Genomic DNA, 26,781 nt, shown 5'->3' on the forward strand with positions numbered 1-26,781 from the left:
CTAAAATTTTCTTTGTGCGAATAAAGAAGATTTTGTCAAATTTTACATAAATTGGGTTTGTCAATGTTTCTCGTCGACAAAGGGGTAGCTCCGAGAATATCTTAATCAGGGCATCCTTATAGATTGGTCGCTTGTCCAATGCGCCACCTGCATTCAGGTAGAGACCGACAACCAGTCTAATCGCAGGAGAGCAGCAGGCTCTCATCGACACCGGCGATCTGCAGCGAGGCTGCTCCGCCGCGAATTATCAGGGAATTTGAATTAAATCGCTAAAACGCATTATGCGTCCCGGTGCATCCGCGCTTCCCAGGGACTGATTGCTTTCCGCCGAAGCTAACGCCATCGGATCTTTGAATGAACATTCGAGTCCCATCTGAGCTCATTGCCAAATTTCAAAATCTAAAATATGAAGCTTTAATTACTTTCTATATACTAGCCATGTCATTGATTATAATTTTAAATCACTTCTTACGATTATTATAAAAAAATAGTCGTAATAAACTGATTACCGCACCATAATTTTTTAAGAAAGCAGTTCCATGGAACATTGATTTCTGATGCAAATTTCAGACTCATCAACAATACGTTTTCTCTTTAAGTTTTGACCATTCAGTTTACAAATGCGCACGCTAGGTTGACCTCTGATAGCCGGGTTTGATGGGGGGTTCCCATATTTACACACGCATACAAGCACCGGCGCAGCTCTTTCGACGATGCCGTTTCACAAGATTCAAGTGACCCTAACACGGTAAAAGTGTCATTTTTCCTGAGATAGAGAAACAGCTGGTCACGGACCTAGATTCAAAATATTTGACATTAAAACCGGTTTCGAATCACTTTTCTAAACGAGGTAGCGCCACTCGATAGAACTGAAACAAATAATGATTTGTTTTCTGCAATTGCACGGTATCAGCGGGCCGAGATAAGAGAGTGACTAATGACTAATACATTGATATTCACCGCTGACTGGTATTATTGTCATTACTACAGGAGCTCTCGACAACAGGCGCACTGGCTTTAAGTGAAAAACAAACAGGTAGGCCTATATAATTTCGCTTGCACCTAGAAAAATTGTTTCTACGCTCTACTGAGCGTACATGTTGACCCGGCTGGCCGCCTATCGGCCCTGTACATTACCTTTTTAGAAATCGTGATCAATTTTACCATTACAGACTCGGCAGTTATAGAAATGAAACTGATTACAAATTTTATTATATTTTACAAAAATGACTCGGCCGCTGCGGAGAAACAAGGTATCATTTTTGTTTAGCCTTACGTCAGCCAAATATGGGTTCCTAACCCATTATAAATTCACAGCTAATGAAACTGCGATATTTCACTTTCTCGAACTTTTGTTCATCATCGCTACTGGTATTTTTTTCCGATCCGAAACCATCGAAGTCATCATCTTATAGTTTTGTAATCAGTTTTTAGCAACTTTAGTTTCGAACAACACTGACCCCCTACCCCTTAAAAAAGCGGTTCATGGGTTTCGCCGAAGGATTCGTTTTGAACGTGGACTGTGCAACTGGCCCGAGATGCTAATACATAATTTGTGTGGGCTTCAGCGAGAGAGAAGCAAGCCATGGCGAGTCAAGGGATCGGATGATTCAAACTCTTGATTCTTTGAAGAAATCAATCGATTTGATATGTATATACACGATTGCTTTTTAAGTTGAATCAAAATTCTAAATTCTAGATAAGAGATATTGAACGCACTTGAGCCGATCGGATAGAACCATGGATATGTTCGGATTGTTCACCGCGTCAGTCTGGCTGCCCGTTATTCCTGTTGTATTAGGATTGTTGCTCTACTATTACGGGTAAGTTTCGAATGCTACCCTTTTATTTTCTCTATTTGCTTCACCAAGGCGAATTTTTACATTATTAGAAATAAAGTCGGAAATGTCGCTAAATACTTGTTCCTATATGGCGGTGAATAACCTAACCCATAGCCAAAATGTGCGATTGACCCGGGTTGTGCGCGTAATTTCACGGTCACTTCTTGATTAATTCTAAATCATTGTTGTGAAAGTTGATTCCGTTCCGGTGGGGGTTCAATTAGCTAGTTCTTGGGTAAAATACATTTTCCGCTCTCCGCTAGGAGGGCTGGCTGTTTATCGGGGTTGTAATTATATTTTATTTCTTGAACATGACGCTTGTGAAACTCCACGCTACTGTGTCGTATATATTTTTGATCTGTCGTTGAAATTATGCACAAAGGATTTAGCTCCATTTTGTATTTTTCGGTTAAATATTCTCCATTAAAATTCGACATCAGTAATTAGCCGAAAATTCACAACGAGCTAAATTAGCATAAATCAGCATAAATCAGTACGCTAACCGTCAAATGTTGCACAAAAGGGTTCACCTTAGAACACCGTAAATTAGGCTAAAAATCTATATGGGCACAAAGGTGGTGGATCGAGGAAAATTGGAGGTTATGGGTCCACAAGAATGGGGAAATGTACATCACGGAAAAGACCACGCCTAGGCCACCAGCAGGATCCGACTCAGCGTCGGGATTTAATTGTAAAATTATCCTCGAAAAAATGCAATATAATTGCGTTGTATTCAGGGTTTAACCATCGCTGTCTTGACAAAAACGGCCACCTTAATTCTTAATGCTTCAAATCTAGCTAAGAAAGGAGATCCCGAACGCACACGGAAAATTCTCTTCAAATTCACAAAAATGACTTCACACAAATATTTCTATTTGTCGCCTGATGAATGTTCGGCGTTTTCCCCACATATGATGACATTTCGATATATCGACAAAAGTCATCCGTACATATCGTAAAAAGGAATTTTACGCTAATCGACTTGGTTCTGGTGTACATTTTTTTAGCTGGGTCAAACTTCCGATTAATGAGTTCAAGCAATATGGAATCGAAACCGACACTGGTAAGTTACCGTTCATCGGTAACGGTTGGAAGTTATTCACTGAGGTAAGGATTAGTCTTTCTAAACAGGATTATTGAGAAGCGAGTGTCACAAGTGATACAAGTTTAACGGAAAGCTCGGACCATAATTTGTAATGCGAGTATTTGTCCAAACGCTTTGCATATTGTCTATAAGTTAATACCAGTCTATTAAACCGGCTCCTGTGGTATAGTTGATGGAAGATGCTGTTTTCATTTCGTTTTTGTTTCGTATAAGGGGGTTATGAACTTTGACAGAAGGTTGTACAATAAATTCAAGGAAAATAGAATCTACGGGTAAGGCATTGACAAATCTATCGATCCTAAACAAAAACTATTTCAGTCAACTTCATTCTTAAGATCTATGTTACCTATCTAACGGTTATTTATTCTCGTTTAGTTCGGTGTTAAATGGCAAACCGAATATAATGGTTTTAGATCTCGAACTGATTAAATCAGTCATTATTAAGCAGGCCGGAACTGTGTTTACTAATAGAGCGGTAAGTACTCTATCTCACGATGACATCAGGTTCAAATCCTTGAATGGGAGAAATGTGGCAGAGTCTCGCAATGTAATCAGGCAGCTACATGGACACGTTGCAGAGTCAATCGATACCATCAGGTTCAAATCGATTAGAAGGAGGCACGTGTAAGACTCGTATACGATATCACCTGTTTCGATTTCCTATCCACTGTTACATTCCCGTTCAAACATTGATTTGACTCGATACAAACGACATTTTCTAGACTCCGTTTGGCAGTACAAATCAGGTCACCGCTAAAATGATGACATTGTTAAAAGATGACCATTGGAAGCACGTTCGTTCGATGTTGACCCCGGCTTTCAGCAGCGGAAAGATGAGAAAGGTAAGTTGGACTTGGATAGAGTTTTTCATGTGTTAGAAGGTTGAACACAAGATTGTGTGGAAAGAGTCATTCAAATGTGAAGGGTGTCTCTCATATGACTGCTAAATCATCCCTTGGGCACTGTATAGTGTCTCCTACGAGTTAACGCGGAAATGGCAATGCAATTGTCGTAATCAGGTGGCTTTAGCCAGTGGGTTGCGCTTGCGTGATGTAAATCGTTGCATGTTTCACATGGGAGTGATCAATTACTAATAATTATTTGTGATCGATTATTAATAGCATTATTTATAAGTATCACTGCACATTCCCCTGCACTCTGCACAAGGTTCCAGCGCCTTAATTTCATGTACAGCCTGTTGGCTTGCACTGGATACCTCGTAACCGGTTTACGAAAATAAATTATTATTATTACAAAAATCATCCAATATGTATCCAAGTGGTGACGAATGAATGTTGTTGTTTATTGTCGTTTCAGATGGAAAGACTAATCCAGGATTGCGCTCGGAACCTGGTCGGAAATTTCAGCCGTCACGAACAGGAAAATAAACCAGTGCAAATGAAAAAGTAAGAACAAGATTCTGCTGGGGGTGGGGGAGGGGGGTATCGCGCTGTCACGCATGACGTCATGTGTAGGAGACTCGCTGTACATGCCAGACATAATCAGGGATTTTAGGGTCGCTTTAGATTTCGACCACGTATACTGCGTAGTCATGTCAAATGGCACATAGCTATGAGGCCTCTATTATAGGCCTACAGTTGAACTATGTTGCGGGATTACTTTTGCAAATATCTTTCAGAGAATTAACCTTTCTGGTCCATTTAGAACGGATGTATGATAGCGATATAAATGCTTTTGAAATAGAATTCGAGTAATCTTTTTTTTTCAACTCGAATGTCGCCCCTATGAATTACAATTCGACGTATTTTTCGTTCTATAGCGCATTCGGTTGTTTTTCGATGGATGTGACTGTCAGTACGATATTCGGTTTACAAGTGAATTCGTTGCTCAATCCTGACCAGCAGATCGTCACCAACACCAAAACGTTGATGTCTAGATTCAGTGGTTTCAGCCTCAGGATCCTTCTTCTGTGTAAGTTCGAACAAAAATAGATATACACTTTACGGAAAATCATCAATTGGTTTAGTTTAGGTGTTTGCGACCTATTTTACATGATGGCAGAAAGTACCTTTAATTTAATTGATATGAAATCAGGAAAAAATGGCGGCTTATTCAACCGCAAGAAATTATGTACATGTGCTTCGTTTGACACAGGAATACTGTGTAGTCATCCTCGCTTGCCTGGGTTTGATTGCCTCCCGCTGAAGCTCACGCAAAACTAATGTCAATCGAGCCCTGATAAGCGAGGATGCGTGTAGTAAGCTTCGTAGCTTTGTCTCGTAGCACTTGGTAGGGATCACTTTCGAATATGGATAATTCTGATTAGAAGATATTATTTGACACGTCCTTTTTCATTTTTGAATGATAAATAACCTATTTTCATATTAATCTTTTGAATTAATCTTTTTTTTATTAATTTAAAATGCTTGTAACGATTATGTTTTTTCTTTCTGTCACCCTTCCGCTATGTTTTTTTTTTCATTCGCGTTCCGTGCAATTGAAAAAACAACAACTAGTTAATGTTGCCCTTTGTTGCCTTCACACAAAACACTTGAAATAGATTATTGGATTTGGTATCTGTTTTGTTAAAGACCTCACTTAAAGAGTTCACATATATTCTCATTTTTATTGCTGGTGCTCTAGTCCTGCCTTATTATTGTTCGTACTATTTTAATGATAACATCCTTTCTTTTACAGTTTTGTCACCGTCGCTATTCAGATTTTTGGCTCGTTTTCGAATCGTCGAGATTTTTCCACGACGAATCATAGACTACTATGAAAAGTTGCTGGACCACGCGATCGAAGAACGAAAAGATGACCAAGACCAGGTATTTGCATACGTAATCGACCTGTGGCAAGTGAGGATCCACCAGGCGTCACTAGTGGGAAATAGGACATGAACTACTGCAACGATAGAGTATTGCACTTGTTGCAACTAAGGATTCAACAAGCCTCCTAAAATACTAGCTGGCATTCTTCGGGTTTCGGGTTTTTGATTCAACTAACATCTTCTGTAAGTCCTCAATTTAGTGGCAAAAAAAAATGATTCGTGTGTTTGTCTTTTTAGCCCCATGCTGATTTACTCCAGTTGATGGTTCAATCACATGTTAGCGATGACCAAGTCGACAGAGAAACTAACAACACGAAATGGTCGAGCATAGGTAAACAAAAAATAACTGCTTCTCAACCCAAGATGACTGACGACCATTGATTTTCACTGTGAATACCCTAAAGAAAATTACGACACAGCCGAATATCCTAGCTTTTTACGCAATTGGAAAAAAATTAACAAATTAACAAATTAAAGTTCCATTTCCTACGGTCAAAGCGAGTTTCCATCCCATAGTTTGCGACATACACAGGGTGCTGAATAATGTATTTGCGAATCAACGTTTAATATACCTACTGTAATTGTAAAATTCTCATACTTGTAATAATTGCAGTCAAGAAAACGATATCTCAATCTTTTAATCTCTCAATCTAAGTCAAGATGATCGACAGATATTGAAATTGTCCGAACTCGATTTCATGCCTGCGACGTATAGATTTTCTGATTTTGAAGGTTTGTTACGCGATGAAATCTTGGCGCAGTCGTTTATATTCATCGTGGCCGGTTATGAGAACATATCGAATTACATGACGTACGTGGCGTATTGTTTGGCGCTGAATCCCGACGTTCAGGATCGACTCATCGACGACATCCATCGAATTATCGGCAAACAGGTACTAGTTTCATGTTTACATCCGGGCCTCGGCATGAAACCCACATTACTGCGAAACAGGGACAAACTGACTAAACTCACACCAAGACCATGCTACCATATTTCAGGCCACTCAAATAAATACCCTAGTTTCTCATCGGATTTAAAAAGGGTTGAAATAAATAGCTCAACCGGAGTCTTATAGAAGAGACGCGGGAGGAGAGTTTTTTTTACCAATACCTTTTTAAAAAGACGATTGACGCATCGCGGATGCTGGCGAGTGCATTTAACTTTCTTGAGAAACTAGTGTATTTCTTTTGCCCCATCATAGCTTTAACAGCCACGTAGCAACAGTATGAAATCTCCAGTATATTCACTTGCTAGAGCTTTATACCGTCATATTCACTTGTCGGGCGGGGATTGAAACGAATATATTGCTGTATTAACTTACCAGAGCTGCCTTCATTTGGATATCAGCTAATCATACACATGCCGATGAGCGATAGCCACCGACTCCAGGAAGACAGGTCGTAGCTTCGAACCCCGTACATTCCCGTAGTGTCACCGGGTAAGACATTTCCTCATTGCTTCTCTCACATAACCCAGGAAAAGATGGTTACCTAATCTGAAAGATGACCCCAGAGCGCCGAACCTGAGCAGCTGCTCGTTGCTTCTCCCCACGGAGAGATGACTGATATCGGTTAGAGTTATGCTAGAGGCTGGGGGGTTATGATACGCAATGGATTTTAATGGAAGCAACATCGAACATTGTATCGCTGTGAAAAGGGGCGCTATAAAAATTAGATAACTATCATTATGCAAGGCTGTTTGCTCCGTTTCGGGTTAATTTCATACATACGATGTACATATTGCAGGTGCCCGATTACGACAACGTGAGGAAGATTGAATATTTGGAAATGGTAATGAATGAATCAGCACGGATCCACACTCTCGCTGCTCGGTAAAAAACGATGCTTAATATGAGTCTTTTGACAAATATGTAGCGTTCGAAAATATTAGCCCGACCCGACTATTCGAGAACACCATCTCCTACAGCTGAAATAATATAGGTACGATACTTGTATCAATCTTCGTTGCAGATTAGACCGAGAAGTCAATGAAACGACTGAAATAGACGGAGTTCTTTTTAAGAAGGGCTGGTCAGTCAGTGTACCCGTTTACGCCATACACATGGACCCCGAAATCTGGCCCGACCCGGATAAATTTGACCCAGAAAGGTAATCCGTTCGCTAGAGAGTAATCGATGAGATACGACTAACAAAACACCGAAATGGCCCCAGCTTCGTAAACTAGGTCACAAGGTACTTCCTTAGGATTCAATTCTTAAAATCCATGATGAAGTTATTTCCAGGGATTTGTATCTAACCAGTAATTTGAATTGGGTATCAAAGTTTCCCAAAAGAATAAATCCTTATCGGGTCCGGTTTTATAGACTGGATATGTTATTCAAATGAATAAATCATTAACCTGGGTCCGGATATCTATACTTGGCAACGAAACTTGGATACATATTTCACCGTGGCCAGGTTTTATAAACTAGCCATCAATATAATCCAAATTGATAAACCTGTACTCTCCAGCGGTTCCATACACTAGAGCTCTTCAAACCAATTCGTCAGTATAACATTTGAATCCGGGATATAATGAGCTTAATGTTAAGACTACAGATGTGTGCTTTGAAAACCTTCAGGTTTACCGCGGAGAACAGTCGGGACCGACACCCGTGCAGTTATATACCGTTCGGTATCGGACCTCGCCACTGCATTGCTCAAAGACTGTCGGTGTTTGAAGCTAAAGTTGCCCTAGTTTCCATCCTGCAAAATTTTAGATTTATCCCCTGCGAAGAGACACCGGTAAGTAGACAGTATTAACCTTAATCTAGCCCCGTTATCTTAGCCCTCCCAGAAAATATAGCTGCCTCAAAAAACCTCTTCGTCACAATCTAATACCCCATGTAATAATACATGCCATTACGTATGTATGTCATTCTGTATAAACACTCCAAGAAAAGGAGACTGCCTTGAAAAACCAACCTATGACATCATGATATTGCGTCGAATAATTTGATCCAAAGACAATACGGCAGATCATGATATCACAAACGCTTCAATGAAAATCATGGCTGCCTTCGTTACTCTCACTATGACAATAGTAAATGATTTGATCGCGCTATACTTAGGCCTTATCATTGTATAGTTTCGTATTTTCAATCGCAGATTCCGTTGGCGAAGGACCCACTTGGACGACCGAAAAAACCGGTCGTCCTGAGACTGGAGCGAATTTCACGTGGCATAGAATGAAAAGACAACCCTGATTCGGAAACTAATCGAGTAATTTACATACAATTTGGCATAAATTTGCATGTATTAAATTTTTCAAATCATACAACCTACAGCAAGTTTTGTTGGTAACGTTTTTTTTCTTTTTATTCTAGACTGTTTCGTTTGGATATCAAAATATCGCATTGAATCAAATCTGCGTTATATATTCGAAATTCATTTATCACCGACGAGACTCCGTAGATGTCGAATGTCATCACCTACAGTGGCCGATAATGGCCATTCGGTTTACCGTCGTAATAGAATATAAAATATAATTTTGATTAATAAATATCAATTTTATCATGTTGAATTTGATTTATGTCTGTGCCACTAGTCGGGCTATCCTTTACCAAAAACATGCATAGAAACATGCTATCATCATGGATCGGCCGTGTTGTTTCTCCCAACCGAGTGGTGGTGGGTTCGAACCCGTGCTAATTGCCCACGGCATATATCAGTATTCAAATTCTTTACATCCTAACGGGATAAAAAGGTTTCCTCCATATCAGCTTATGACATCACAAATCCTTCCCAGAAATGTAGCTTTGTTCATAAATCCCTTTAAGACGAGTACTATACACTCGAAAAGATGACCACCATCATGCTGTCACCATTGACGCCTATAGCTCACATGAAACATTTGTAGATTACCGACGAAAGGGCCCAAAAGCACAAGTCAATTTCATGGCCTAACTGGAAATTGTCTCTCAATGGACAGTAAATTAGTTTGGAAAAGCAACTGGTCGTTGTACGAAGCCCACGCGGTAGCGTATTCTTGGTATGTCACATATGAAATCTTTTTAAACCACCATACTACCGTCATATGAAGTATAATAAGCATCGTTGTGCAAAGCACTTGAAACACCCATTAACCACTTGAAACTGTCAGATCAAACATCATACCGCATCCTCGCAAAGAGGGGTAGTTGAGCAAACCAGAGTTTTCATTGGCCTATCTAGACTAACCTCCCGCGTTCGGGTAGCCGAGCAAACCGGAAACCTCATAACGACCCGTGTTTCTGTAACCCTTGCAACGATTCTTTTTCACCAAGAGGGTCTCCGCCATTTTGTTCGCAGTTCGCGTTGACGAACACGGTATAGAGAAAAAATATGATATAAACGGTATCAGCGGGCCGAGACTAGAGAGTAACCATAATGACTAATACATTGATAATTGCCACTAACTGATATGTAGGTTGTTATATTATTATCATTATGACAAGAGGCGGACTGGTTCTAGGAGAAAAAAAAGAACAGATATATATTTTCCCTTGCACCTACAGGACTCCAACCTGATATTGGGTTACGCGCGGGCCACCAGCCGTATACCCAATCCGTGATAATTTGGGAGGAGAAATATTTTATTTCAGTTTTCAACATTACGATTACTTTTTGTTTATGCATAGTAATAGGCTACTTTAATTGGCTTTGATCGACTCAGTGTTCTGGCTTTCGGTTCAAATTAATATAAATAGTTTTCTTCAGTCGAAATCAGATTTTGCGCACTGTTATAGTTTATGGAGCGTAGCGAGAAAACAACGAGGTCTAAGTCGAAAAACCGTCCTCAAGGGCATCGCACCGGTAGCCTAAATAGGTTTCTAACTTATTATCAAATCAAAGCTTTTGAAACGGCGATATTTTTTTCTTGAACTCTTGTTTATCATCCTTAGCTGAGAAACCACCAAATTGACGGTATTTTTCCGACTCAAAATCATCGAAGTCGTCATCTAGTTTTTGTTAAGTACAGTTTAAAAAGTACATGGGCTCCGCGAAGGAATCGTTTTGAACGTGGAAGTAAAAATTAACGCGATATTCTGTAGTGTAGAGATACTACGCTACGAAAAGGAAATCCCTTGTTACAGTGTTTGACCACGATTCATTGATAAAATATAATTAATCATTTTTGTTGTTAAATAATTGTTCTATTTCATGACGACGGGTCAGTCTATTGATCGTGTAATCGGGGACGACAGTATGTCGCAACCGGTTTTTACTCGTAATCTGGGTCATCATATTAAACTGCCTTCTCTTTCGACACAGCGTCGTAGCTAGAAAGTAAAAAAGATATGATTACGATCTATTTCGACAGAAATCATTACGCTTTCGGCCGAAGTCCAGTCGCACCAACTGACATATAAAGGGCTATAGATTGTACGTTGTAACTTCCGGAATGATATGATTTATAAGTCATGCATTTTGCGCGGATAACAGATAGGCCTACAGTCAAACTCGCATAAGTCTTTGCGTTGGATTAAAGAATCATGCACGGTAGGTTATGTAGTTGTATTTTCAAATCCCCGTTCACAGGGCACTGGACTCATCTGAGCTCGGCCAACTTCGCTCGTCTTAATTATGTCGACGATGGGTTGATTAACGAAAATTGACCATGCCACTAGTCAAATGCATTTTTCGATGAGTATTTAACACAAAGTAAATTCAACAAGGTTAGGGGCCTTCTGGTGCATTCGTTACCCAGTTGCGCAGTCGTAAATAAATAAGCTTGAGCCCAGATTAGAAGATTTTGGGTCTTTTAAATGTTAGATCGGCTATGGAACTTAGATGGTCCTCGTTGACCAATCCAAAATCTAATTCACGTGCAACTGGTTCGAGATCATCACGGGTATATTTATAATTTAGTCGGGCTTCAGCGGAAGGCAAGCAAGCAATGGCGATTCAGGGGATCGGGATGATTCAAACTCATAATTGTTTCCAAGAAATCAATCTTACTATTTGATGTGTACATGTTGCTGAACACGATGCGTTCAATTATAATTCTAAATTCTAGATAGAAATATTGAACGCACTTGAGCCGATTGGATAGAACCATGGATATGTTCGGATTGTTCACCGCGTCCGTTTGGCTGCCCGTAATTTCTGTTGTATTAGGATTGTTGCTCTACTATTACGGGTAAGTTTCGAATGCTACCTTTTTATTTTCTCTATTTCCTTCACCGCGGCGAATTTTTACATTATTAGAAATAAAGCCGGAAAAGTCGCTAAATACTTGTTCCTACATGGCGGTGAATTACCGAACCCATTGCCAAAATGTGCGATTGACCCGGGTTGTGCGCGTAATTTCACGGTCACTTCTTGATTAATTCCGAAATCATTGTAGTAATAGTTGACTCCCTCGATATAAGGATCCGGTGGGGTGTTCAATTTGACTCTAGTTCTTGGATAAAATACATTTTCCGCTCTCCGCTAGGGGGGTGGCTGTTTATTGGGGCTGTAATCGCGTTGTATTCATTGTCAAATCGACGGGGTTTAACGCTAACGTTATCGCTGTCTTGACAAATACGGCCACCTAGATTCTTAATGCTTCAAATCTAGCTCAGAAAGGAGATCCCGAACGCACACGGAAAATTCTCTTCAAATTCATAAAAAATGACTTTACATAAATGTTTCTATTTTCGCCTGATGAATGTTGGGCGTTTTCCCCACAGATGATGATATTTCGACATACATGTATCAACAAAAGTCATCCGTACATATCGTAAAAATAAATTTATTACAAAAGATCACGAAATGCTTAATTATAAAAAAATCGCTAAACAATTTTGTTCTTGTGTACATTTTTTATAGTTGGGTCAAACTTCCGATTAACGAGTTCAAGCAATATGGAATCGAAACCGACACTGGTAAGTTACCTTTCATCGGTAACGGTTGGAAGTTATTCACTGAGGTAAGAATTAGTTATTCTAAACAGGATTATTGAGAAGTTAGTGTCACAAGTTTGGAAAGCTCTGGCCAAAATGCATGCGAGTATTTGTCCAAACGTTTTGCTTTCCATATCTGTATCTCATAGGCAAGTATCGATCTGCAGCCTTGAATAACAGTCGTAATGTAAATGTAGTCTGATAATTGGATGATCCGTTTTCGAAAGTGTGCGGTTAAAGTGATCCAAAAGTGAAATCCGTGTTCGGTAGTATTCTCAATTGAGAATGTCACGAAGTGAAGTACTGCGCAAGGGTAGATCCATGAATTCAGCTTCGGCATGGCCATGCCCTTTTTCATTAGTTAGTTGAACGAGGATGCATATTTTTATTTCGTTTTTGTTTTGTGTAGGGGGTTATGAACCATGACAGAAGGTTGTACAATAAATTCAAGGACAATAAAATCTACGGGTAATTAGGCTATATGATCACACCCATAATCACGAATAAAAAACTATTTCACTCAACTTCATCCTTAAAATCTATGTTCTTTTAACGGTTATTTCCTCTCGTTTAGCTCGGTGTTTAATGGCAAACCAAATATAATGGTTTTAGATCTCGACCTGATTAAATCAGTCATCATAAAGCAGGCCGGAACTGTGTTTACTAATAAAACGGTAAGTATATGACATCGGGTTCAAATTCCAGCGAGGAATATGGCAGAATGTTACAATGTAATCAGGCTACTGTAGGAACGTGGTAGAGCCCCACGATGCCGTTTGATTCGAAGGTAGGAAGGAACATACGTAGCAGGGTCTCACGATGTTATCAGGCTCGATTCTCGCCAGGGAGGAACGTGGCAGAGCCCCGCGATGCCATCAGGTTTAATTCCCTTCGAGGGAGGCACGTGGAAGACTCGTGTACGATATCACCTGTTTCGATTCGCTATCCACTGTTACATTCCTGTTCAAACATTGATTTGGCCCGTTACAATTCTACATACTCTAGGCTTCGTTCGGCAGTACAAATAAGGTCACCGCTAAAATGATAACATTGTTAAGAGATGACCATTGGAAGCACGTTCGTTCGATGTTGACCCCGGCTTTCAGCAGCGGAAAGATGCGAAAGGTAAGTTGGACTTGGATGGAGCTTTCTACGTGTTTGAAGGGTTAAGCACAAGATAACGCTACTGGGAGTCATTTTCCAATTGTGACGGTGCAACTGTGGCATATGCACATTTAACCCTTTCAGTGCGTCTACACCGTAGTGTGGCGTATAAATCGGTGATAGATTTTGCTAGTACACTGCACTTGATTTAATTAGTAATTAGTTTTTTTCTTTATTGAAAGATGGCGGCACCTGTTAAACATAGTGAAATATTAGTAACTAACGATACACCGCGCCGCGGTGTAGACGCACTTTAGTGGTATTCCCGTTATTCAGCACTCTAGGTTGAGATTTTTCAAAATTTTCAAATTAAGTCAGCACTATAGGGTATTAATTAGTCAATACTGAAAGGGTTAATGATATAGTGTTAGGTCAGTTTTACACTCCACACTCCGGATGATCAATCGAAGGAGCTACCGCGGCAATCGATGAACCACAAGGTGGTATATAGTTTTAAGCAAGCTATTGTATTTTAATACATTTAAGATCAAAATCTCATCACCGAAAGGGCGCGAAAAAGGAAAATTTGAATATTATTCGGTTCTCAGGACTTTACAAAAAAGCAGGATCTGAGGGTCTTACCAAATACTTTCGTGGAAAATTGATTTAGAAAATCGTCATACTGGCAGAGTCATTTTGGTCTATTTCAAATGGCGTTTTTGAAATTGGTTTAAAAAAGCGACAACATTGAGTCTTAAAAAAGAATTCAAATGGATGTCGATAAATTAGAAATGATTGATGCCCTACGGGTGTCTCATAAGACCCCTGCATGAGCCCTTGGGCACTGAATTTTATCTTCCACGGATAATGTGGGAATGACGATGCGATTGTTGTAATCAGTTATCCAACGGGTTGCACAATTCTTTTCATGTTTCACATGGGAGTGATCAATTACAAAATCACCCAATAAAGTGGTGACGAATGAATGAAAGGGCGCCACGTTGTCGTTTGATGTCGTTTCAGATGAAAAGTCTAATCCAGGAAGGCGCTCGGAACCTGGTTGAAAATTTCAGCCGACACGAACAGGAAAATAAACCAGTGCAAATGAAAAAGTAAGAACAACACATTCGTAGGCGTCGTACGTTGTTCGCAAGCCTGTGTAGGAGACTTGCTGTACATACCAAATAAATCAGGGGAATAAGAAACTTTGAGGGTATTCATTATTCTAATCGCTTATTGATTTCGACCACATGCATATACTGCCTAGTCATGTCAAATGGCACATTGCTATAAGGCCTCTATTATAGGCTTAGGCAAAAAAAGATGCCTTGTTTCTCATCACACTTTTGTTTTTTACCATAACGAGGACGGGCGGTTTTTTATTTTTATGTACTTTTTCTTTTTTTAAAGTAGAAATAAAAAAAGAACTGTTTGAATTTTTTTGGAGATGCGGGAGGTGTCTTTTTATTTTTATTATATCAATAAAAATATCCCTCTGACATATTTTCTTCAGATGCGGGAGGTAGTTTTTTATTTTTATCTAACTGGAAAATCACTGCTTAATCCTGAAAATGATTGGTGAATCCTGAAAATCCATTGCAACACCTCAACCGGCCAACGCATTTTCGAAAAGTTCCATCACTGTTGACTCTGGAGATACTTGTAAAATTGGCCAACGTAGTATTGGCTTCTTTTGGAATATTATTTGAACAGATAGCAACATCTTGGACGCTATTAGCACCACATTTTACCAAGAGAAATCACTTCGAAATAAGAATCACGCCAGAAATCAAGCTCCACAGCGACCTTGGCATTTGACATTTAGGCCTACGGTAACCGACTCCGTTGATACGGGTTCGAGTCACCAGTGTGGTGCCGATGATATTTATACGATCAACTTTTCTCGATACGTTCATAGAGCAATAAAATGATAAAAAGATGACGATATGCGTATTATATCAATGCGGGCGGGTGGATTTTAATTTTTATAAAAAGCAAATTTATTTTCGAGCTATGATGCGGGAGGGCGGACTTTATTTTTATCGCTAATTTGCCGATGATTTTTCCGATGCGGGCGGGATTTCAAAATTTTTCGGCCTTACAGTTGAGCAAAAATATTTTTCAGAACGTTCACCTTTCTGGCGTCTTTCATTTCGATGTTTGTAACTGTGCATTTAGAACTGATGTATGATAGCTATATTATTTTTTTTGAAATAGATTTGGAGTAATCTCTTTTTCAACTCGAATGTCGCCCCTATGAATTACAATTCGACGTATTTTTCGTTCTATAGCGCATTCGGTTGTTTTTCGATGGATGTGACTGTCAGTACGATATTCGGTTTACAAGTGAATTCGTTGATCGATCCCGACCACCAGATCGTCACCAACACCAAAACGTTGATGTCTAGTTTCAGGGGTATCCGGGTTTTCCTTCTGTGTAAGTTTAATTGACATGTTTAGATTTAAGTAATATCATAAAATGGCGGCTTTTTCAACCGCGAAAAATTAAAGATATGTGCTTGCAGTTGATAGCGTCATCCTCACTTGCCAGGGTGTAATTGCCCCCCCCCCCCGCCGAAACTCACGCAAAACTCAAGTCAATCTACCCTGACAAGTGAGGATGTGCGTAGTAGGACTAGTTTTGTCATGTGGTCTTTGCTAGGGATCAAAATGAACAGTTCGAATAATGATAATTCTGATTTGAATATATTTTTGACATTTTTCATTTTCTGTTCTTGAAAATGTCTTTTTAATTACTCGAATAACGGATCCGTCGCCGAAAATTTCCTCCCACCAATTGCAAATAACGGTTTGAAAATAAACATTCTTATTTATCCACCATTAATGTTTCAAAATTATTTTTCTCACAATATTTGATCAGATTATTCATAAAAAGTTAATTCTCTCTGCCCCGCCATTTGAACTCGAATTGAACACAATTTTCACACATTTTGATTTCCGCAGTCCTCCCCAAACTTTTTACTTGAATATTGAAAATAATCTATATTTAATTAGTCTTTTCACCCTTTTCATTAAAAGGATTGCAACAATAATGTATTTTTTTTCTGTCACCTTATCGTTATTCGATTTTAATTCGCGTACCATGCAATTGAAAAAATCATGGTTCATGTTGTCCTTTGTTGCCTTCACAACAGGGTCCAGTTCCACAGTTGTGAGTTAAGATTTGACTCTGAGTTAACTCATTGAAAATGAACTAACTTTAACGCAGAGTTAACTCTAACTCACAACAGTGGAACTGGGTCCACGATTTTATATATCTTTCGGTCAAAGATCGTTCACTTAAAGAGTTCCTAATAAATACTCTTTTTATTTTGCTAGTGCACTAGTACCGCATTATTATTGTTCGTACTATCTTACCGAGCATCCTTTCTCTTACAGTTTTGTTACCGTCGCTATTCAGATTTTTGGCTCATTTTGGAATTGTCGAGATTTTTCCGCGACGAATCATAGACTATTATAAAAAGTTGCTGGACCACGCGATCGAGGAACGGAAAGATAATCAAGACCAGGTATTGCGTAATTTGCCGATCATTCCGAGATGCTACTGTTGTAATCGACCTGTGGCAAGTGAGGATCTAGCAGGTGTCACTAGTGGGAAGTAGGACATCTAGAGTATTCCACTTGTTGCAACTGAGGAATCATAGCAAAAAGAATTTCATTTGTGGTAAGTGAAGTTCCATCAGGTGTCACTAGGGTGCGTGCGGTAGTGTACCAACTACTGCGGAAATAGAGGGTTCCACTTTTGGCAAGTAAGACTCCGCAAGGTGTCACTATGTACCAGAACATAAAAATCTGCAGCAATAGAGGATTTTACTTGTAATAAGTGAAAGTCCGTGACGTGTCGCTAGAACATGTACTTCATGAACTTGTTCATCAATTTTCTTTTCATTTCAATCGTAATGGAATGACTTTTTCTTTTAATCGAAAACTTCAGAGTGAATCATGGAAAATCTATTTAAAGGGATGTTTGATGTTATTGGTTTCATGAGCTTTTCCTTTTCATGTTATAGGCAATCGTCATATATGGGTATACTCGTTTTAGACTGTAGTACAAATGCCAGTTGATGAATAAACCCACGGCAGAAAATAGAACGTCAGCTAGCAGGTCTTATATGCATCGAGCAGATACTTTTATCCATCATCAGGGCATATATCTACCACTGTCAAATCAAGCATGCTATCAAAAATGCTAGCTGGCATTCGTCTCGTCGAGTTTGGGGTTTTTGGTCCGACTAACATCTTCTATATGTTGTTAATTTGTTGGCAATAAAATTGATTCATGTGTTTCTTTTTTGTTTTTTTTAGCCCCATGCTGATTTACTCCAGTTGATGGTTCAATCACATGTCAGCGATGATCAAGTCGACAGAGAAACTAACAACATGAAATGGTCCAGCACAGGTAAACAAACAATTACGGACTAATAATCCTGACAGCCATTTCTACTTCAAGTATTCTAACTTTTACATATTTTATGAACCTCCACCAGTGCCGTATCAACTGAATCACCTGTAACAATGCTGCACTGCCGGATTTCCGGTCACTGGTTCTTTGGCCTGCTTCTTCTTCAAGTTCTTCTTCTTCAAAATACTAACAATTCTTTCTTGTATGATGACGTTTTATTTTTCTTCTCTCCACTGCTTATAACTACATTCGTCGTATCTCTTTTCCTCCCCCTGAGCTAAAAACCTTAGACTCATATACCTAAATTCGTACATTCCTCGAATCCCTAAGCCATGACCTCACCTGCTTCTAACCTTACCTTATCCGGTTTTCTTAGTCCCACTACTTCTATTCTATTCTCTTCTGATCTGCGCTAACCATCTCATATAAAACCTTATATTTTGATAAAAGCATCGAGTTGCTCCTCCGCCTTTGCCACAAACTCTCAGCTTGTAACCTGAGCCATTTCTCATTAATGTGCTTTGTCGTCGACACACTGCGCACACTATCTACTCGTATTCATACATATTAACTAATAGCTTAACATAATAATTGGGGTCAGGACAAATGAGGCGATATCTCAATCTTCATCTCTTCATCTCAGTCAAGACCGACAGAAGATGCTGAAATTTCCTGAACCCCTACTTTTATGCTCTAACGACATGCTGTATATTATGATTTCGAAGGTTTGTTAAGTGATGAAATCTTGGCGCAGTCGTTTATATTCATCGTGGCCGGTTATGAGAACATATCGAATTACATGACGTACGTGGCGTATTGTTTGGCGCTGAATCCCGACGTTCAGGATCGACTCATCGACGACATCCATCGAATTATCGGCAAACAGGTACTAGTTTCATGTTTACATCCGGGCCTCGGCATGAAACCCACATAATTTCGAGTTTTAGAAAACCGGTTCAACTTACACTAAAGACCACGCTGCCATATTCTATCACCACTTTAATAGCGACATATGTAGCAACAGATAAGGCTAAGCTCAGGTCGATATACGACGCGATCATCTCGTAAAAACAGCGGTCACCGGGCAAGAGACTTCCCCATTGTTTTTTTTTCACCCGGAAAAAGATGGGTACCTGGTATAATTCGTATAATAATAACCTGGTATAATCCGTTGGGCACTAGTCCGTAGTGCCCAACTTGGGCTGCTCGTTTGCCCCCCGGAGACAGGACTGATAGCGGTTAGAGTTATAGGATGAGGTAATAATACCGATCTAATGAAAGCGCCGTTGAACATTGTATCTTGAAATTAAATCACTATCACTATGCTAGGCTATGTTTGTCTAGATTTATGTAAAACCCGCATACTTGCGGTGGGTCCATCCATATATGGCAATGTCTTGCCCAATACCCACATACGTGCCAGAGGAAGGTTTGATACCCGAATGCCAGGGGTTAATCTGTAAAAGCTGCAATTGATTATATCCCGGTTTATACTTACCATGTACATATTCCAGGTGCCCGATTACGACAACGTGAGGAAGATTGAATATTTGGAAATGGTAATGAATGAATCGGCACGGATCCACACTCTCGCTCCTCGGTAAAAACCGCAAAATACTTAACAAAATGAGCCTTTTAACTAATTCTTTCTTGTATTGGAGTTTGTTGCAACTATTCAGATTGAGTCGAGAAGTCAGTGAAACGACTGAAATAGACGGAATTCTTTTTAAGAAGGGCTGGTCAGTCAGTGTACCCGTTTACGCCATACACATGGACCCCGAAATCTGGCCCGACCCGGATAAATTTGACCCAGAAAGGTAATCCGTTCACGAGACAGTACTCGCTGAGATAATAATAACAAAACACCGAAGCTGGCCCCGGCTTCATAGACTAGGTCGCAATTTACTTCTTAGGATGTGATTTATAACCCGCAGTCTTCAAAACTGGATTATGAAGTTATTTCTGGGGATTGATATCAAACCAGTAACTGGGATTTGGTACCAAAGTTTCCCAAAAGACTACATCCTCAACGGATCTCGCTTTAGAGACAGGATATGAAAGTTTTCCAAAGGGATAAATTCTCATCGGTCTGGTTTTATAGATAGGATATCCGAATTAATCGACAACCTGGGTCCGGATGTGTTTATACTTGAAATCGAAATTATTCAAATGGATGAATATTTTACCTGGGTCAGGTTTTATGAACTAGGCATCAAGTATTGTCCAAAATGATAAATGAGCCATAAGAGATTTTCAAACCAATTCGTCAGTTACCATATGATCTATATAACATTTGAATCCGGGATCTAATGAGCTTTATGTTAATTAAAAACCTTCAGGTTTACCGCGGAGAACAGTCGGGACCGACACCCGTGCAGTTATATACCGTTCGGTATCGGACCTCGCCACTGCATTGCTCAAAGACTGTCGTTGTTTGAAGCTAAAGTTGCCCTAGTTTCCATCCTGCAAGATTTTAAATTCATCCCCTGTGACGAGACACCGGTAAGTAGACTGTATTAACCTTAATAGCATCGTTTTCTTAGCCCTCCCCGAAAGGATAGCTGTCTCCAAAAAAAACTATACGCGACAATCTAATGCCCCATGTAAATATTACATACCCCTAGGTATGCCATAATCTTTAAAAACACTCCAAGAAAAGAGACCACCTTGAAAAATCACCCTATGACATCATGAAATCAAAAGACAAGATGGCAGGTCCACAAACGCTCCAATGGAAATTATGTTTGCCTTCGTGACAACATCAAATAGCCCACGGCTATGATTCGATCGCTCTGGTACTAGGCCTTATCATTGTATATGGTTTCGTATTTTTAATCGCAGATTCCGTTGTTGAAGGACCCACTTGGACGGCCGCAAAAACCGGTCGTCCTCAGATTGGAGCGAATTTCACGTGTCATAGAATGAAAAGACAACCCTGATTCGGAAACTAATCGAGTAATTTACATACAATTTGGCATAAATTTGCATGTATTAAATTTTTCAAATCATACAACCTACAGCAAGTTTTGTTCATAACGTTTTTCTTTTTATTCTAGACTGTTTCGTTTGGATATCAAAATATCGTATTGAATCATTGAATATATTCGAAATTCATTTATCACCGACGAGACTCCGTAGATGTCGAATTTCACCACCTACGGTGGCCGATAAAGGCCATTCGGTTTATCGTCGTAATAGAATATATTATATTATTTTGATTGATTAATTTCAATCGTGTTGAATTTGATTGACGACAACGTCTGCGCCACTAATAAGACATGTAGTCCTCGCCCTCGTCACTTTCCAGGAAGAAATCTGATGAGAAACTAGGGTATTTCTTTGCCAAGGCCACACACAGATAATAGACTTTGGTTTTATGTAGTAAGGGATTTATGATCACTAACTCTCAATTTCCATCGTGAAATTATCAATCAAACAATCCTTAACGATCATCACCGTATAGAGTGTATCGGTCAATCTAGGAACATCTTTGGATGAAAAGGCTTTCTCCGACTTAACATCAACTTCAGCCGTAGTTTCATTTACGTTGGTCCCATTAACCTGTACGTAGCCGTTCGTACATCTAAACGATACCCAATTTTCAAATTTCTTGACGTTGAAGTAGTATGCGAGCATCTTTCCAAGTTGTACATTTAGACAAACAGCGACGTGCTGCGTGACGTATATTTGTGCCAAGTAAGTCTCCTTCGTGAAAACAGTCACCCTCCCAACCGTTCCGCGAATGAAAAACGATATCGAAAAGCTTTTCAACGCAGCGATTTCATCTTTGGTGTCGCCGAAATGCAATAAAACCTTGTTGATCTGCGTTGACACTGTTTGGCTGGTATCGATGCCTTCGGCTATCAGAAGACTAGTCGGCAGTGCGCTGTAATTGCTGGCCGTCATATTGGCTCCCTCGCCGAACACGATTCCGCGTTCGGCGTTCACGTTTTCAAAATCGAAGAAATAACGCAGGTGGCGTGACGTAGCTTCGGTTCCTAAAATAATAAGGTCAGATTAAACATACGAAATAACGATAATGATACTAGACCTATCGAGGATGTCTCTTGCAGAAAATGGTGTTCACCAGGGGCCAGTTGCACAGTCGTGACTTAAGTCCAAAGGTGGTCTTAAATCTTAAGAATGGTCTTAAGTTGTTAGATAAGCTATAGAACTAAGTTGGTCTTAGACTGGTCTTAAGTCTAAGCCATGACTATGCAACCGGCCCCTGGGGCCAGTTGCTCAAAAGTTGGTTACAGTTAACCAGTGGATAGTTGACATAGTGGAAATTTAAATATCATTGTTGCTATGGTATTTATCCGCCGGTTATCTTTTACCAACTTTTGAGCAACTTACTGGTGTTTGTTGTTCGCAATATGGCAACACAACTGCGGCAATACTGGATTTTTACTCCGGATAAGTGATGATCCGCCAGGTGTCGTTAGTGTGAAATAGGACATGAAGTGCTGTGGCAATAGAGGAATCCACTTTTGTCTAGTGAGGTCCCAGCAAGTTTTGATATCGTACATACAGTAGAACTAACTTAATTCAGATGACAAAAACTCTGCCCAGATTTGTCCGAATTATGAATTACCAGTTTTCATGGATTCAGGTTAAAACAATTCTTCTGAATTGAATGAAAATTCGGATGAAGAAATCCGAATTAAAGGAGTTTTACTGTATAAGCACTTCAACCACTAGCAAAAGAGGAGTCAACTGGTAAGTGAGGATCCACCAGGTGTCGTTAGTATGCAGTAGGACATCGACAACTACTATGGTGATGATTATAATTGTGTGGCAGGTGTTGAGGATCCACCAGGCGTCGCTGGTAGTTGCTCTAGATTCAAAAAAATCGAATAAACAAACAATTCGACTAAATCAATCATCAATGATAACTCGACCAAACACCGAGTGGAAAGCAAGTAATTGTCGGGCTTATAATTGGGTCGCTGTTATGGTCTGAGAGTTTAGGCCCTGCCGGTACTGTACCAGAGTACATTATTGGAAACACGGTTAGTAAAAATACATTTCAATCATACGTTTTTCGAGACATAATATCCGACCTGACACGTACCAGTTTTCGCTGTCTTCTTTTTGCCGCTCGAACTTTTTACCTGAAACAATATTTTGAAAACACGAAGGACATTCAAGACGAAACAATCTGGTTTAAATGACGGTTTCTGCAGTGAACTGTTGAAACATCGTAGCGTGGATAAATTTGAAAATTTTTCAATTCGTAATGTTTTTAGTTGCAGGAATCTATGTCGTCACGTGCAAAAGCCTCTACAGTAATCGCAATGAGCTTTTTGACACGGAGATATACCTGGGGCCGGTTTTATAGACTGGTATCAACTTAAACCCGTGGGCTAGCCCTATTCATTTTCAAGTAAATATCGGTTCTCGACACAATCTATGTCCTTTGCAAAACACACATTATAATCTAAATTCACAGTTTACTCATTGCTAACACGAATGGAAAACTTTTTGAACAGCCTGACTACATTATACGAGGCGGTTTTGTGTCTGCGGGCTAAATTAGGTGTTCTTGAAAAAAAATGTAGCCAGACATATCTAATAAGTAGATATATTTTTCAGTCGAAGGCCCTGTCGGCTGATAAATATACTCAGCAAACGATATAGAATGTTTTATAGTAAGTAAACACTCATTTCCTCTACTACGCCTTCGTCTTTCCGACACGGGGTATTTATGTTATACATGTTATTTTTGATGTTGTTAGGAACTCTAGTCATGATGCCCAAGAGAGCGACAAATCGTAGAATATGCAGATATCAACTATTTATTGTACGCTGATTAAAAAACCGACTAGGATCAACTACATTTCTACCCTCAATCCACTGAGCGCCACAGTGACTCAGGGCACTTTGCAGGTTTCTAAGCACGCACACCGCTGGGCACCGCACAGCCTATGAATAGCGGTTTTGAGGTCTTTTTTTCAAATCCCAATAACGGGGGAGAGTGACGAGAAAATAACCATCGACCAAGAAAGTCTCTCGCCACAAGGATTCAAACCACGAACCGTTGAATAGGCGAGCCCAGTGTCCGGTGGCGGCCTAGAAAACAAATTTCGTTCACCCGTAAATCAACTATCCGTGGAATCTGAACCGTATACTGCGAGGGGAAGTAAATTTCATACCTTTTCGATGGATTTGCTCATTCGACAAGTGAGAACAAATCTACCGGTAGGTAAACACGAACAGCTTCGGCAAAAAACAGTGAAATAGATACCCACGCACTACTACTAAATGAATCTAATGTTTATTTTGTTTCATCGGGGGACCCTGAAAATCTAGTCCAACATTAATGGGGAACCCGTAAAACCAGCTATCCCACCAGATGGCGTGACAAGCCGAAGGTCGTCCGATGTCAAAATTAATTCATCAGTTACAATGAACTTTGGACTGAATTTTGAGACTCCCGAATCCATATCACAGTACCCATCAAGTATACAATTACTTTCATCGTTCTACTCGATATCGGTAAAGCCGGGCGTAGGTCGGCCTTGCGACGGCTTGTGACTCGCTACTGCGACGCGACTTACTGCGACCGCCAGCGACGATCGCGTAGCAACGACCAACCGACCTACGCTACCTTGCGACTGCCAGCGAAGGGTTGCGACTGCCAGCGACGCCAGTCGCAATGAGTCGCACATGTTCTACTTTCCGCGACGCGACGCGACCATCGCAACCGATCTACGCGCTCTTGCGACTGGCAGCAACTAGTCGCACACAGTCGCTGACAATCGCGTCGCAACCGACTTGTGCAGCCACTTGTGACGCAACGCGACGATCGCGTCGCATCGCAAGGTCGACCTACGCCCGCCTTTAAATATCATGAATAGTTGACTCAATTAAGATAAAAGTTCATTTAGATTTAATTGAAATGTAGAAGAAATCGAACGCGGACGACCAACTATCTACTAGCGCACCTGGCGGATCCTCGCCTGCCATACGTGGAATCCTCGATTGCCACAGTAGCACTGTGGGTACCCCTTGGAAAATGAACCGCTTAACCTACAACAGCGTGTGCGTATCGTTGAAGCATCTTAAATATACAGCAAAATATAAATGTTAACTTTACCTGGTAGTACTTTGTTGGGTCATCCTTTTTGCTGGTAGTACATGCGTCGCTGATATCAACGTCAAACAGACGGCAATTTCTTTTTTCGGTGACGGACATGACCGAACATTTCTCGTGATTCGTACACTCGATTCCGCATTCGATAACGCCGCGAATTTGACTATTTCGGATAGAAACGGTCGCCGACCAGCTTCGGAAATTCGTCACGCTGCGACGGTCGTCGTTCGTGGAACATTTTTGGAGTCGAGCGAATTTGTGAAAACGATTCCCATCTAAAGCCTCAGCGATAACAATATAGTAGACGATAAGTAAAATTCTAAAATTCGAATTCCTTCTCGCCCCCATCGCAGCGAATTGCTCAGTCGAATGTGCGACAAAGAAACAAGGTGAGCTAAAGACACGCCAGTTAAATCTTCCCAGACTGAATATATCGATCATATGGTCGTCATACATGAATTCTGAAAAACAAAGAGCGCTTGGGGAAACCGCCTCTTTGACAAATTCGTCTTCAAAAGAACTGTTCTGCGCATAAACAAAACAAATGTTTTGATACTAACTACTGCACGTACGACTAGTGGCGATTCTACGTGTATACGTGTGGAATGAACTACGAACGCCAGACAGAAGACATTTTATCAGCCCCATTTCAAAAAGTAATCGTTCATACTTCATATATGTTCAGAACTTCGCTGCAGATATTTTCGATTGAAAATAAAATACGAATACCAGACAAACATTTTTAGCACATTTTCAAAACCTGATCGACCACATGTGTTTAGAACTGCGCCTGAAACATTATGATTGAAAAAGAACTTCTGCTCAGTCAAAAGTCATAGGACATTTTTTCTGCACAATTAAGAAAAATAAAATAATAATAATAATATAACACAATACCCGTGTATGATGATGATAACGAGTGAAATCCCACAATAAATTCAGCCAAAACGTAAAACTTGAATAGAAGAGTACATACATGTATATTTGCGCAACGTTTCGGCTTAAGACTGTTAGCCATCATTAGCAGGCGTACTGATGATGGCTAACAGTCTAAACATGCACCCAGTTTAAAGGTGGACTATAGGTTCACTATATACACAAACTAGATACCGTGGAATATCATTCGGTTTGATTGGTTATAAACAGACAGCAATCCGGAGTCGTTTAAACCAAAGGATGCCTTTCAATCACCAGCATGAGTCAACGGTGATTGGTAACAGAAGTGTGGCACCTCGTGATTAAATGCGAAATTTCAGTCAATTCAGTAGCAGTTATGTTTACAATGAAAGTAATTCTTGAATCGAATTATTAAGTGTTCAAGGTAGTATAAACTGGGATCACGATGGGTAGAACACTATATCCGCGTTGACGCGATGTAGAGAGAATCCCACAATGATAATAAAAAGTCCGAAAATGAAACTTCGAGATAGTAGTTTATTTCAACGTTTCGACTATATCCTAATAGTCATCTTCAGGAATAGAAAATTTGTGTAGTTTCTCATTATACCTGAAGATGACTATTAGGATATAGTCGAAACGTTGAAATAAACTA

General features: G+C 40.0%; 2 protein-coding genes and 1 long non-coding RNA gene across 4 annotated transcripts; all 3 read left to right on the forward strand.

Annotated features, from left to right (window-relative positions):
* Window positions 1–911: 911 nt before the first annotated feature.
* Window positions 912–9,260, forward strand: LOC141906957 (cytochrome P450 3A24-like). 2 transcript variants are annotated; one of them, XM_074796455.1, is made up of 16 exons: window positions 912–1,036; window positions 1,700–1,823; window positions 2,849–2,948; window positions 3,160–3,218; window positions 3,322–3,421; window positions 3,669–3,788; window positions 4,264–4,352; window positions 4,727–4,878; window positions 5,605–5,735; window positions 5,975–6,068; window positions 6,470–6,630; window positions 7,484–7,569; window positions 7,709–7,846; window positions 8,320–8,482; window positions 8,846–8,959; window positions 9,064–9,260. In XM_074796455.1, exons 2-15 carry the CDS (start codon window positions 1,741–1,743, stop codon window positions 8,927–8,929), a joined length of 1,560 nt encoding a protein of 519 aa, XP_074652556.1. In that variant the 5' UTR covers window positions 912–1,036; window positions 1,700–1,740; the 3' UTR covers window positions 8,930–8,959; window positions 9,064–9,260. The 2 variants fall into 2 exon arrangements, with proteins under 2 accessions (XP_074652556.1, XP_074652557.1); XM_074796456.1 differs by lacking the exons at window positions 3,160–3,218; window positions 3,322–3,421.
* A 1,863-nt stretch (window positions 9,261–11,123) lies between these two features.
* LOC141907822 (cytochrome P450 3A24-like) lies at window positions 11,124–22,177 on the forward strand. Its single transcript, XM_074797564.1, has 17 exons — window positions 11,124–11,218; window positions 11,736–11,858; window positions 12,533–12,632; window positions 13,016–13,074; window positions 13,181–13,280; window positions 13,612–13,731; window positions 14,734–14,822; window positions 16,002–16,147; window positions 17,110–17,329; window positions 17,693–17,696; window positions 18,037–18,130; window positions 18,859–19,019; window positions 19,648–19,733; window positions 19,813–19,950; window positions 20,473–20,635; window positions 20,975–21,088; window positions 21,190–22,177. The coding sequence occupies exons 2-16, from the start codon at window positions 11,776–11,778 to the stop codon at window positions 21,056–21,058; spliced, it is 1,647 nt and encodes a 548-aa protein (XP_074653665.1). The 5' UTR covers window positions 11,124–11,218; window positions 11,736–11,775; the 3' UTR covers window positions 21,059–21,088; window positions 21,190–22,177.
* A 1,215-nt stretch (window positions 22,178–23,392) lies between these two features.
* On the forward strand, window positions 23,393–24,907 carry LOC141907578 (uncharacterized). The gene is made up of 3 exons (XR_012619514.1): window positions 23,393–23,519; window positions 23,729–23,784; window positions 23,872–24,907. It is a non-coding gene; the product is annotated as an uncharacterized LOC141907578 (long non-coding RNA).
* The last annotated feature ends 1,874 nt before the right edge of the window (window positions 24,908–26,781 follow it).

Source organism: Tubulanus polymorphus, chromosome 6 (assembly GCF_964204645.1).
Source record: "Tubulanus polymorphus chromosome 6, tnTubPoly1.2, whole genome shotgun sequence".
Classification (NCBI taxonomy): Eukaryota; Metazoa; Nemertea; class Palaeonemertea; order Tubulaniformes; family Tubulanidae; genus Tubulanus; species Tubulanus polymorphus.